We start from the raw sequence: 14,705 nt of genomic DNA, 5'->3' as shown, positions 1-14,705 counted from the left end.
TGCTTATTAGACTAGCATGAAGGGTAAAAAGTGATGCAGCAAGTGAACGGAACGATTGGCGAAAATCGAAACTTATTAGATAAGACATCCACGCTCAGATCAGTAGAACGTAAATTTCAAAGTGAAGTAATAAGGAACCCAAGGCAAGAGTAACAAAAAAAGTCGATTTGACGACAACCATCAAATGAGTACATTTGCAGGTAGTGATGCAAACGGTAATTTTCAAAGATAGTTAGGGAAGCCCATGATTTAATAGCTGCAGGCAGTTTATTCCAAAGTGAAATCGCAGTGAACGCAGATGTCTTGTATTTCCGTATGTACTAAGGACTGTGGGTAACTAATATTATTAGCTGCAAATATTGTGCCTTTTTTGTTCTGTAAGTATTGAAGGTTTTTTTATATAAGGTGATCACTCACCTCTTAATCTGGTAGACTAGAGTGAACAGTGAGAATATAATCCCGATGACGAGACCAAACTGTACATCCACTATGACAGTGGCCAGGAATGATACCATCCAAATGTTCTGCAAAATCATGGGAGCAATTTGCGTCAGTACATATTCTTCGTATCTTCTCCCTCTCTCTCTCTCTCTCTCTCTCTCTCTCTCTCTATATATATATATATATATATATATATATATATATTGTAAGGACGAGAAATAAGAGACAACGCCTTTGCTGCAGGCCGGCTGTTCTTCTTCTCGGATCTATTCTCGGTAGCGGTCGCGTAAGACTGGGTGGTCGTGGAGAGGTGATGGTGACTCCGTCCAAAAGCAGCTATGAGCTTGTCACTCCAGTCCACCCAGGACGTCTGCCGCACGCCTTCGTATCGATGCCAAGCCGCGGCAGCATTCCGAAGGCGGTCTATGGCCATGCCCCACTTCTTTTGGTCCGTCCACGCTGCGTGATCTCCGACAGCGTTGACGGTTGCCACCCATTCCTTGGCATCGTCCTGGAAGCCGCGAAACTCCGGTAGCTCGAAGGAAATCGGCGATGGCGGGACTGCGGGCAAAACTCCGAAATGTGCCCACGCCAAGCAGTTCACTTGCTCTGATACCTCCGTGAGAGAACGCCCGAGATTGCGACGGTTCTCGGGCGAGCTTACCTCGAAGTTTTGTGAGGCGGCCGCAGCCAACATGGCATTGAGTGCGCACAATGTTGGCAAGATGGCAGGACATAGCTGGGAGCTCGACGCTATGAGGGCGTTGGTCGTGACGCGGAGTTGCGCGATGGTATGCTGCAGCTCCGCTGCGCTGTCGTGTGATCCGCACGAAGAGCCAAGGCCCGCCTCTGCGGAGGATACAGTGACTGCGGTACTCGAGGTGGTACAATTGCTGACCAAGGACGCGTGGACGGCGTCCCTTGGAAATCCAGCTGTGGTAGGAATCGTGGACATGGGTTCCAGGGCGCTGGAAGCGTCAACGACGTTCCCAGGCAAGCGGAACCCATGTGATGAGTTGTGACCTGGTACTGCGGCGTAGATGAAGCGGTCTTGCGCCGCCGGGTAGGCCTCGACGCCGTACACGGTGGGTGCTTGAAGCGCCGACAGGTTGCCAGGTATGGAGGAGGCATGTACGCCATCCCTAGGTGAGAGAGGCCCGTGCGCATGGTTGCCGCGACGTGTCGCGTCCCAGGACAAGTTTCCCGGAACCACAACGGAGGCCTGGACGCCATCCGTCGGTGCTGGGATGGATGCTGGCCGCGACGGACGCCTTGCGGGTTCCATCAGCGAAGAAGCGTGACGGCGTTCCTTATCGTGATCTGGTACCGGTAACGGGTGCTGGAGCCGCCGAGGAGGCCTTGACGCCGTCCCTGAACGGTGGTGTCAGGAAACAGCTGCCGAGGAGGGCTTGACGCCGTCCTCAAGCGACGCTTACCGCGGCTGCACGTCGGCGGGCGTTGTGGATGACGAAACCGAGACGTAAGCCGTTTTCTTCGTCGACTGCGCCATTGTAAGGACGAGAAATAAGAGACAACGCCTTTGCTGCAGGCCGGCTGTTCTTCTACTACTTCATGTTGACGCAAGAGTCGTCTTTTGGCTCGGAGCTGTTCGGGCCGACGTACGGTGAGGAGATGCTCTACATGCTCGGCTCGATGAACGACATGAGCAAGAGCGACGAGGAGAAGCAGCTCTCGGAGAAGATCATGAAGATGCTCGGGAGGTTCGCGCGAACGGGGCGGCCGGACATGCCGACGATGATCTCGTCGTGGCCTCGGTTCTCCGAGCAGAGCCCCTTCTACGTGTCCATCTCGGCAAGTGAAGCGAGCGTCCAGGTGGGACCTCGTCTCGAAGAGTGCAACTTCTGGAAGAACTTCTGGAGGCTTCGCGGAGGCAACGGGACGTCACAGGACATCGTCATCGGCTGAACTTCCGTGTGCGCAGAGGCAGCTTCGCCTCGCGAGACGGCGTCAGAGTGCGGGACTTCGTTGCTGGCGCAAAGTGCTCCGTGCCGTCTGAGCGGACTTGGTTTCTCGCGTTTCTACGTCAGGCTAGAGTGCCGCCCCTTGAGTTCTCTCCAAGCGGTGCGTACGCCCACCCTAGCATCCTAGCCTCAATCAGCTGTACATTGTTGGCTTGTTTTTAGCGTTGTTGAACTTTTCGTTTGTCGTATACACAAGTTACTCAACGTGCCGTGTTGTGCTACTGTGCGCGCTCTCTATTTGTTGCTGTTATTGTTGTCTTTTGTCATCGCATGATACTTAAAAATGCACGTAAGGACGAGTCATATACGCCGACGAGCGCTGGAACAACTATGACTTGAGCCTCAACGAGGACTGCCTGTTCCTGAACGTGTGGACTGCGCCATTGTAACGCGGAGAAATAAGACAAAGAGACAACGCCTTTGCTGCAGGCCGGCTGTTCTTTATCTGCTTCCTCTTCGTCGTCTTCCGTCTCTCTCAGGTATGCGCCGAGCACGATCGCCGCTTTGTCATCATTACACTCGGCCACGCTGCAGCTGGTCTACTCCTGTAAGAAAAACACAAACCAATGTCACGTTTGCCGCCGTATGCAGTTCTTCATCCGCGACACATGCACCGCAAAGTTATTCCGTTTTCTCTTGTCTCTGCGCGTATCAGAAGCTGTGGATCGTACTCGCCAAGTGTTATCTCCCAAGCGCTCAGAAATAATGTAAGGGCCGTCGTACTTTGGGTGCAGTTTGTTTGAAGACGATGGCGCACCTCGCTGTAGCCACACCTCATCACCTACACTGTATTTCGGCGCGGGACGGTGGCGTCGGTCGTAGTATCGCTTTTGTGCCTGTTGAGCATGCACAATCCTCCTACGCGCCTCCACACGGATATCGCGACAAAGTCTCTGGCGTGCAGCGGAACGCCCTACTTTAACGGGAGTGTCCAAACCGAACGTAGCATTCAGTTGCGGGAGCTGACCATAGACAATCTCGTAGGGGCAAATTCCTGTGGAGCTGTGTGCCGCCGTGTTCACTGCGTACGCAGCTGCTTGGAGATGATCATCCCAGTCGGCCTCACCTCGTTTGTGATTCTTACAGTACGGTGCGAGTCTAGCCTGGATAGTCTGGTTCGACCTTTCGGTCAGTCCGTTCGCCTGCGGATGGTATGCCGACGCGAAGTGATGGTCCACTCCAGCTTGTTGTAGGTAAGTGCGGAGCTCGCGACTGCGAAAGGTGGTCGACCGGTCGGAGATCAACTTGTTAGGAAGACCGTGTCGCCATTCGAAGCGATCTTTCAGGAATCGGATGACATGGCTAGCAGCAAGCGAAGGCACGGCCGCGACCTCTACGAACTTGGACAAGTAGTCCACAGCGAGTATAATGTAACGATTGCCCGCTGTCGTCATTGGAAGAGGCCCGATGTGATCTATGCCCAACGTGTGGAAAATTGTCTCTGGAGGCTTGATCGGCGTAAGAAGTCCATGTCGAGCTCCAGGACGTCGTTTGTGTTGCTGACAAATCTCGCAACTGGCAACGTATGAACGCACGCTTTTATCCATTTTCGGCCACCAAAAACGTTCTTGTGCCTTGCGTAAGGTGGCTCTGTAGCCAACATGGCCTCCCTCGGGAGTGTCATGGATGGCGCGTAGTACGCTCGATCTTAAGGTGTCAGGAATGACCAGGAGATGACACTCGGTGCTTTTATCGGCCCAGTGACGCCGATACAGCGTTCCATTACGTAAGACAAACTTGGCATTGCGTCCCGCATCGCCAATGGAGTCTATAACGGATGCGAGTCTTCCATCGGCTTGCTGAGCCTTGGTCACGTCCTGTTGAGAAAACAGGATCCAGGTTTCTCGATTTCGTGTGGAGAACTCCTCGATCGGATTTCGCGATAAAGCGTCCGCAAGCTGATTTTGTGCTCCAGCACGGTGACGGATGTCGTACGTATAGTCTTGGAGCCGAACAATCCATCGGGCAAACTTGTGCTTGAGGTGCTGCTTCTGGAACATCCACGCAATCGCGGAGTTGTCTGTTACTACCGTGAAGTGTCGGCCAAACAAGTAGTGGCGGAACTTTTCATCCACACTCCATACTACAGCCAAACACTCCAGTTCATTCGAATGATAATGCCGTTCTGCGTCCGATAGTTTACGACTGGCGTAGCAGATGACGTGCCCACGCCCACTCGAGTCACGTTGAAGTAAAACCGCCCCCAGGCCAATCTGACTCGCATCAGTATGGACTTCTGTCATCCAATCTTCATTAAAGTGGCAGAGCACCGGGCTATGTGTAAGCTGGTGTTTGAGGGTTTGGAAGGCGTTATCCTGCAAAGGACCCCACTGAAATTGGGCGTTTTTCTTCAGTAAGTCCGTGAGTGGAGCAGCAGTTGACGCAAAGCTCGGTACAAACTTGCGCAAGTATGACGCCATTCCTAGGAATACCTGGAGCTGTTTTATAGATGTTGGTGCAGGGTATTTGGCAACGGCGTCTATGCGTTCAGGCAAGGGTCGTACGCCATTATGAGATATCTGATAACCAAGATAAGATATTGTCGTCAACCCAAACTGGCACTTCTCGCGGTTAAGTCGAAAGCCGGTGTTGTATAGCCTCTGCAGAACCGTGTCGAGATTTTGTAGATGTTGTTTTTCTGTTTCCCCGATGACTAGAACGTCATCGAGGTACACGACGCAGGCACGGTCTATCAGTGTGCCTAACACTGTGTTCATGGCACGCTGAAAGGTGCTTGGAGCAGTTCGCAGACCGAACGGCATCCGATTAAACTCGTACAAGCCAGATGGTGTTCGGAAGGCCGTCTTAAACTTATCTTCTTCAGCCACGTTGATCTGCCAATACCCTGCTTTTAAATCTAGCGACGAAAAGAACCTCGCTTTTCGTACGGCGTCAATAGCGTCGTCAATGCGTGGCAGCGGGTACGAGTCTGGTATGGTGTGCTTGTTCAGCTCTCGGTAGTCAACACAGAATCGGAGATTGCCGTCCTTTTTACGGACTAGGACAACAGGTGCTGCCCACGGGCTAGAAGATGGCCTGATTATGCTTGCGGCAAGCATTTCTTGCACCTGCTGGTCAATTAATATCCGCTCTCGTTCGGCATATCTACGTAACGGTATGGACACCGGCGGATGATTGTCGGTAGTAATATGGTGCACTAGCACGCTAGTTCCGGGAAGCTGAGTAGTAGTATCAGCGAAGAGCGATGCGTGCCTCTCGAGTATTGCGGGAAGTGTAAGTGGCGTCGTCAGCTCACCTTGGGATTGCGCCGGAGGCACACTTGGAGCCACAGGATGGAGGTTGACGGTACTTCCTTCCACCGTGAGGCGCACTTCCCCGGAGAGCAGGTAGTCGGCCCCTAAAACCATGTCTGTGGGCAGGTCGTCGAAGACGGGCACCGAGGACAAAAACTTGCTGCCGGCCTCGGTGTTGAGTTGCAGGTTTAGGGCACCGACCGGTAGTACGTCGCCACCGAGACCCCGCAGTGGTGGCTCAGTCCAAGGCTGGAGAGGTTCGGAGGCGTGGCGGCGAAGCAACGCCGTACGTTGAGCTCCGGTATCAACGAGAGCTGTCAGTTCTCCGATGCCGTCGACGCGGACCTTGAGGGTTGGAAGTGGGCGTGATTGATATTGCATCGCTTGAGGTTGGCTTTGTGGGCAGCTTTTATACCCATGCCCGATGCGGCCACACGTATAGCATCCGCGTCTCGGTGAAGCTGGCTCCTTTGGGCCAACTGCAGCCGCCCGGCGATGAGACGTGTCCTGCAACTCCATTGCCTGGCGTACGAAAGTGGAGATGTGGACTGGGTGGTTGTAGGCGGACAAGACGGCTGCGTGCGTCGAGTCATGGATCCCGTCGATGATGTACTGCCTGGCTGCGGAGGAGGTCCACTGTATATCGCAAGCTTGTAAAAGGTCCAGCTTGTCGTAGATGTAAGTCGCGACGTCCTCGGTTGCACCTTGCCGGCGTGACCGCATGGTCATGAAACGGTCGTCGTAAGCGCTCGGAAGCGGCGCAAACGCGGACATCAGGGCCGCGCTCCATGTTTGCCATGTAGCGTATGTACTGCCTTGGAAACGATGCCACGCTTGGGCAGATCCTCGCAAACGTCCTTCAGCGACCGACTTCTTAATCGTGTCGCTCCACGAGTATTTAAGGGCAACCGAGTTTATCACGCTTACCCAGTTGGTAGGGTCATCCTTGAATCCATGAAAATATGGAATTTCGTTCTCGTTGAACGATCCAAAAGAGGCGCAGCCAAACCCGGATGTCTTGAGCTCTTGGGCGAACAGAGAGAAGCCTCGAGAAATGGCCTCGCTGCAGTCATGATGCGGTGCCGCCGTGGAGGCTTGGACGCCGTCCGTGATCGGTGGGGAGTTCGAGAGCACTCGTCCACTTCGAAGTGTAGTGGACGCAGGGATATCGGGGTCAGTAGTTCGCGACTGCGCCATTGTAACCCTCGTAGACCACCCTCGCGGCTTCAGCTGTATTTTGCAGCTTCCCGACAGCCAATTTAACCACCTACCCTGGGACGAACAACCCTACAGTGCTGACCCTCACTTCGAAGCGACATCTCCTGATATCACGTCAGTCTGTGGCCGAGTGTGCGGACGTCTGCCACACGCTAAGCGCCGCCTCCTTCAAAGTCACTGTCAGCAAAGACCTACCAGAGAAGGTAATACTTCCGGTTAGTGACAGGTCATCTGACAATGAAGGCTCTACTGCACGTGAAACTATAGGAATAAGCAGCTTGAGCATGAGTCCGACAAAGGCAGTGCTGCAAGAGCACGCGTTGCCTCTCAAGCTGCAACCTGAACTCGGCTCTCAGATGACTACCAAGACACCCCGACGCCCCTTGCCACACCGCAAGCAACGCAGGCGTCGACGCTCAGTGCAGCAGGTGACGGTGCAGCGTGGACTATTTCCAGCATTTGTAACACGACTGCGACGGGATGCTCAAACCGACGAGATTAAACCAACGCGGCCACTTTGCAGGAGTCTGTATCTCCTGCTAGCGGCATCTTGTCCAAGTCAACAGCGTTGGCCCCATCGTGGACGACGCCTGCACCGACCATCACGTCACAGCCAGTGTCGTCCTCCGGAATCTCCTTCAACAAACTTCCATGTGAAATATCAGCTTGGCCGAGCCCGGCCACCCCGGAATAGTCAATGCCGCCCACCGGAGACATTGTCGGTAGCCCACGAGGCTCGCAGTCGGGGCCGAGTGTAATGATAATAAATAGTGGGGCTCAGGCAAGGGGCAGGCAGGGTGAAGGAAGCCGAGGAAGACGAAGCAGAATAAGAACAGCCGGCCTGCAGCAAAGGCGTTGTCTCTTATTTCTCGTCGTTACAATATATATATATATATATATATATATATATATATATATATATAATATATATAGCAGCACGCGCAGGACCTAGTTGACTGGCGGAACACGGGTAAAGTGAGCTAGAATAGGGTAGTGGGCTTGCTGGGGTCCCCTGCTTGACACCGGGTGTGTCACACGTGTGGTCGCCCCACCAGCGACTTCAATGTAGGTCACTGCCTGACGGAGGCGTTGGTGCGCAACTGAAATCATGCTTTTTGTGCGCTGTTATTTCATGCACTGGACGGAAATGCACACGAATTTCGGCAGTGTAAACGGTGATGCTGATGTTGCTAAGGCACTAAAAATAAAGAAAGAAAATTAGCGTGGAGCTAGGTGCGTAGGCCGTTGGCCTACATGTGCGCGTAGGTAACCATCTAGAACACTGTAGCATGGTGTATGCCGCTATACTGTTAGCTCGTTATTTGATGTTAAATGAAACACACTGAATACCGTCAGTACTCGTGCGAATAAAGCTGTAGAAAACATTCTTTTCATAAACTCTGTCGGCGTAACTCGCGCGATTAAACTGCATGCAGAACTCGATGCATGCAAGGAATGCTGTGCAAACATGAGATGCATTTAAATTCTCTTACAAGTGATAACCAGCGATGGCGAACTTTTCAAAGCTTACGTTGTGCGGCTATCAATTGTAAACTGGATTCTTTGCATTTCTCGGGCCCTATACTTTCGTCACACACGCCTTTTACAAGCGTGTGAAATTACTACCGATGCTGACCTTGGCACACACTCGGGAGTTTACTACGAGCTCTTAATGTTATACATTTCACAGCATTTAAAAATGTTCAGCTGTTCATTCTTTCTGCAGATCTCCATTGTCTTTGCTCTGTAATTTGGCTTTTTCTCCACTGAATATTCCTATGCAAAGACTGTAAAAATCCACAGATAAGAAAAACAGTCAGCGACTCTCCCCAAGTACTGGGCACAAGTACATGAAAATTTATTCATCAGATATATATTGGGCACAGTTGCTTACTGGATATTTCTTCTTCAGGAGCAGCGGCTCAACTTTAGATGCTTTGCCTTTTCCCGATCTCTATCAGAATTAATGTCTTTCACAAAACCGCGTAACAGTATAAAAGCTGATTACGTATTCTGAGAGGCCAGGGGCATGTTGTGAGCACCCAACTTCTTGGGAAAACTTTTCTTTCACGATTGTCAATACATCAAAAATGCTGTCCGAATGCAACTTGTGGCAAGAAAAGTACTCCGTAAACATGTTTTCTAGCTTGCTCACAAAACTGTACAGGTGGCTAGATGGATACAACAGTCCACCTTTACTAGAGTATACAGTTGGGCATGTTGGTAAGACATACTTAATCGACGTAGCGCGTTTTGAAACATAGGACAAGGGAAGGGACAGAAGGGAGCTTCGAGGAGCGTACATATATATGCTCATGAAATTCTAAAAAGCACTTAACACTGTTTGTCACATGCGCGCAATTTGTAATCTATCAGATACCTCTTTCATGCGGTAAACACTACATAGGACAAACTGGCAGGTGTATTAATCACCGGCTCCGCGAACACGCTTGCAACGTAAAAAATGGTCGAGATGTTTTTTTGGCACTACATTGCAGCACGTGTGGCTGCAAACCACTTTTTCATGGTACGGTAATCATAGGAAAAAACAAAAATAAAGTGACAAGGGAGATTATTGAAGCAGAAAGGATCAGTAGATTAGGGCTGAACTGCGTCAGCAATCCTTCTCTCGGTCTTTGTGAAAAAGAATTGTCGTTTTTGAGATCATAAGTTTTTAGCGCATGGCAATAGAGGGTTTTTCATCTGTTTGTCTGTTGTGTTCGAATTTCATGAGCATATATATGTACGCTCCTCGAAATAAAGTTTTGTTGGAAGTAAGCGCTCCCTTCTGTCCCTTCCCTTGTCCTATGTTTCAAAACGTGCTACGTCGATTAAGTAAGTCCACCTTTGTCACGAAAGGTGGTTAGACGAGCGAGCTGAAAATCTTCTCCTTGAGCTAGCATCGTGAGTAGTGTTATGCAAACTTCGCAGTTTGTTTTAATGACACACTTTCACGCAACATAGCCAGCAACATAGAAGATCAGCGTGGAATCACTTCTAACAATATGCTGTTTGTGGTCAATGGGTGCTGGCACAAAACTAGGCTCATTCACAGTGCTTACACTGCCAACTGAATCGTCTTGTGGCAGTGTGGCAGTAGCAGCATTGATCTCCAGCAATGAAGCTAGCTCGCCTTGGTCACAATTCCCCAGGCTAACTGTTTTCACGAGACCATATAATGACAGACAAGTAATGGTTAGCAAAAACTGAGTTGGCGTGGGGTGGTCGTTGCTGCCGGATGACTGACGTATAATACCAAATAAATTTTCTAATGGGTCTTGGCTGGTCTTTGATGTCATTATGTATTTAAATGCTACTTTCCCTGTCAAATAAGAAAGCATTTCTAGCACACTGGTTATAGTCACACGCAGTCCAGTCACGTAGATTATATGCACGTAGTCCCGTAGCACATACTTCGGCTGAAAATGAAGGTCACACACGGCAGATGTGTCGTCCGCGGCTTTGTCCGCTCGATGCAAATTTCTTTCCCATTGCTTCTTCAGGGCTGCATCCTTCGGAACGCCGAACAAAGACGGCTTCTTGCTGCCCTTCACGTGGACGTAACCTGTACGACAGCTTGGCGCAAAACAGGGGTTTTGCCGCCGCGGAAGCATTTTAACCTCGTTTGAGGGCACTGCTTGTCAGGCCACATTACTGTTCGCCGAAGAACCTAGGGGATTGAGGATGCAAAGCGCGACGAGTTCTCAAAGTAACAAAACTCGCACACACCGACCACCACTCCAAACAGGCAGCAACTGCCCCGGCGCCAACGCTCGCTACATTTAATGCGGGGGTGGCGCCACGCCACGGAGGCGCGCCGAAGCACGTTTGTGTGACATTGGCGGCGTCACCGCAATGCATGGCGCCGGCCGGCGAGTGAGCCCACTACCCTATTCTAGCTCACTTTAACACGGGCGAGGCTCTTGTCCTGCAGTGGACGTAGTGAGGCTGATGATATATATATATATATATATATATATATATATATATATATATATATATATATATATATATATATATAAATATATATATATATATATATAAAGAGAGAGAGAGAGAGAGAGAGAGAGACATTCCACTCGCAAAAAATAAGTATCGCGCACCGAACGTAGGTGGACGCCGTATTCTACACTGCATTGACACAGAACATTCATTGCACCACGTAACTGTCAAAATATTCAAATGTGAAATGACAACTTATAATGAAATCGCCCTTGTTTTGATTCTCCCATCCAAACGTGCGCGCTGAACAAGTGCCCGAGCTTTTGCGTCTATGATGGCATTCACGCGATAAATAAAAACTCAATAAATTCCACCATCCACTATAGATCGACATGGATACGTCTCCTGAGCTTAGATTCTAAACAACTCTTCAAAAATCTTCCTGGAATAACAAATTGCACTGGCTAATCACAAAACGGGAATATCAACTTCTTTTGTTTTACGTCCCTCAGGTCCCAGGACTGAATCCGGCCGCATGTATATGAAGAACACTTATTGTGCTTAGATATAGGGGCATGTTGAAGAATCGCGGGTGGTAAAGATTTTTGCAGCCCTTCACTATGGTATCTCTCATAACTACGTCGTGGTTTTTCAATGCATTACAGTGGGAAATTATTATAATTATTGTACACGTGGTTTTCCACCGTACCTCTTATTTATCGTGTGCTTTTTTTTATTACTCGCAAACGTTAAGAAATAAGTCTACGACTGCAAAAGCTGTGAATAATTAAGGAAGAAGGCAAGGTTTTTCTAACCACATCAATAAGTAGCCTTAAAAAACACTCGCGTCACATTGTTGAACCTGAACTATGGGCACCCTTGTCCGCCGTGGTGGCGTTGAGGTACGGCGTTCGGCTGTCGGCCCTAAGTATCATCGGTTCAATTCTGGCCATGGCGGTTGTATTTCGATGGAGGTGAAATGGTAGATGCCCGTGTACTATGCGATGTCAGTGCCCGCCGAAGAACACCAAATGGTCGAATTTTTCGAGTACTCTACTACTGCGTCTCTCATATTCATATCGTGGTTTTGGGACGTCAGACCCGAGATAGTATTCACTGTGAACAGCCAATGGTAATCGACTGATGACGTTGACAACACGGGCGAGTAATCGTAGAGATTAGCCGAGCGAGTATTTCATCATGCTAGCTAGAAAATTCTATATCCGACGAGCCAGTGCTGTGGTCTCATCTACGAGTTTGTGACCCTGTCACAGAGTATGTTCTCATACTCAGTTCATTCACTAGTTCTTAGCATCTTGACATCCACGGCCATATGAAAAGTTCTCCCAATTATCTCCAGTATTTCCGCTACCTGTAGCAGCCTGATTACGTTGCATCCCTGCAAACTTCTTAATTTCGTCATTGTATTGATATGCCTTTCTCCACAGCTTTTCCTTTTCCTTGGTAACCCTTCTGTTGCTCTTACGGTGCACTGGTTGTCGGTTCGGCGCATTACGTGGCCAGTCCAGGTCCTTAATATTACTTGTGGGGGTTTAACGTAACGAAACCACCGCATCATTATGAAAGACACCCTATGTAGTGAAGGGCTCCGAAAATTTCACCCACTTTGGTTTCATTAACTTGCAACAAAGTATGTGCACATGCGCCTCAAGATTTTTTTTTACCTCGATCAGAAATGCGGCCATCACTGCAGCGATTCAATCCCATGACCTTCGGAATCAACAGTGAAGTACCCTAACCACAACTGGACCATGGAGGGTTACCCAGGACCATTTCTTTCACTTGATATCAGCAGGAATATCTACTACCCCCTTTCATTTCCTCACAAACTCCGACGTCCTACAATCACCTAATCAGTACATAGTCATCATCATCATCAGCAGCAGCTTGAACACACTCACCGCAGGGACAGGGCCTCTTCCACGTCGAGCCAATACAAACGATTCTGTACTTTCTGCTGTCACGTTACACCAGCAACCTTCTTAATCTTATCTGGCTGCCTAATTTTCTGTCTCCCACTCACGCGTTTGCCGCCTCTTGGAATCCAGTCAGTTACCCTCAATGACGATCTGCTGTTCGGCCCCCCAGCACTTATGCAGTGGTTATTCTGGTACCTAATATAATCACACAAATAAAACAAATGGTGATGGTTCACCTACACCATCGATCTTCGATATCCTCCAGAAGCGCTGGAAGTCCTTCACTTGCAGAAACACCTTCTTCAGCGAGACGAATATGATTGTGCAGAGTATCGCCTGAAAAAGAAGGTCGAAAAACTTCCAATATACACAAAACACGTCACTAAACTGATGCGTCTCTACGCCCATATTCATGTGCATGAACAAGCTCCTAAAAGATAGAAATCCTACCCTGAATTAGTACGTCGCCGATACGACGGTTTATTTTATAGCTATAATGCACAAAGAAGGACGAGTTAGCATAACTGAGAAAGGCTTAGTAATCTTACCACGGGAAGTTTCTCGAAGTAAGGGCTGAGCCAGATGATGACGATGAAAATTATGATAGAGTTGACAAAGCTGACGACCTAGTGAATAAAAAAGAAAGGGCTTAGCGTGAGCGGGAAGGGATGTTGGGGACTATACAGTTATCAGTGTTGGTGCTCAAATGCGAAATTCTCAGCCATATAGTCTTAGTTATTATCTTTATTTCTCAAAGAGGCCCTGCAACATTTTACCAAGTAACCATCGAGCCACATTATTAAAACAGTTCATTAACTGTTGCAAACACTTTTAGAGTCTGATAACTACTAGCGCATTTACATTGATTTCTCGCATGCTGCAATTTACGTATCTCCTATTAACCCTTTTTTATCATACTGGCCTCTTCTTTTTGACGCGAATCAAGTAAATGTGTTCAATAATAAATATTTATTTGATTGATAGTTATTAATTCAAGAATGAATGAATGAATGAATGAATGAATATGTTCTTTCGTTCGTTCGTTCATTATATCTTTTCTTGTCCTGACGAGCACACTCGAAGCTAACCAATCAGGATTAGAGCTGAAGAAAAATTTCCGACACGCTCGCGGCATGACCTTGAGCACGACCTTGGCTGCGAATTTGGTTGCGCGGCGTGGTCATTTATGTGTTCGAGCTCGTTTATTAAAAGAAGAGGGAACGATTTGACGATGACGTTTGAAACTGGTGTAAACTACGGACCACGTGCTGTGCAGTATTGTACGGCTTGCATGTTCTCAGTTGCCACGACTACTGATCGGCCACATTTTCTGACCAGTCCGCCATAGGGAGCAGTCTTTATGGGGCTCTGCTGTGGATGCGAAGGTCGTAGGTTCGATCCCCGCCCCACGGTCAAATTTCAAGAAGGGTGTATTGGTAGATGCCTCTGTATGGTACAATGTTAGTGCACGTTAGAAAACACCGGATGGTCGAAATTTCCGGAGCCCTCCACTACGACGTCTATCATAATCATATCGTGGTTTCGGAACGTGAAACGCCAGACATTAACATTTCCTGGCCATGCTGAAAGCGTGTTGCAGGTCCCCTTTAACGGTGTAATCTCAGCCAATGTTAATGTAATTAAAGAAAGACAATGTTATACGTCGTGCTTGAGCTTCATTATGCATCATCGCGTTTTATACACAGTTACTACAGTATGCACTGCACTATACAGGATTCATTCGATCAGAGTTATGCAAAGAAGACAGGAGACGTTAGACATTGATAATTGAAGTGTTTACCTCTTCATTCGCTGCGTATTAAACACTTCCTGAAGTTTTGTTAATGTTACCACGGCAGTCGCATTTCGATGGAAGTAAAATGCGATAGTGTACACTGTGATGTAAGTGCATGTTAAAGAACACCATA

At 48.9% G+C, this 14,705-nt stretch overlaps 1 protein-coding gene across 4 annotated transcripts in view; it reads right to left on the bottom strand.

Moving 5' to 3' along the window:
• LOC119165751 (prestin) overlaps positions 1 to 14,705 on the bottom strand; it is a 115,594-nt gene that overhangs the window by 61,652 nt on the left and 39,237 nt on the right. For all 4 annotated transcript variants that reach the window (XM_075871372.1, XM_075871374.1, XM_075871371.1 and 1 more), the window contains exons 10-12: positions 13,326 to 13,403; positions 13,018 to 13,113; positions 418 to 524 (exon numbers count right to left, since the gene is read on the bottom strand). In XM_075871372.1, the coding sequence (XP_075727487.1) occupies positions 418 to 524; positions 13,018 to 13,113; positions 13,326 to 13,403 (281 nt within the window). The remainder of the gene's footprint in view (positions 1 to 417; positions 525 to 13,017; positions 13,114 to 13,325; positions 13,404 to 14,705) is intronic.

The sequence above is a fragment of the Rhipicephalus microplus genome, chromosome 8, assembly GCF_043290135.1.
Source record: "Rhipicephalus microplus isolate Deutch F79 chromosome 8, USDA_Rmic, whole genome shotgun sequence".
NCBI classification, from domain to species: Eukaryota; Metazoa; Arthropoda; class Arachnida; order Ixodida; family Ixodidae; genus Rhipicephalus; species Rhipicephalus microplus.
The sequence above is the reverse complement of the archived record's forward strand: the minus strand, read 5'-3'. Positions and strand labels throughout refer to the sequence as shown.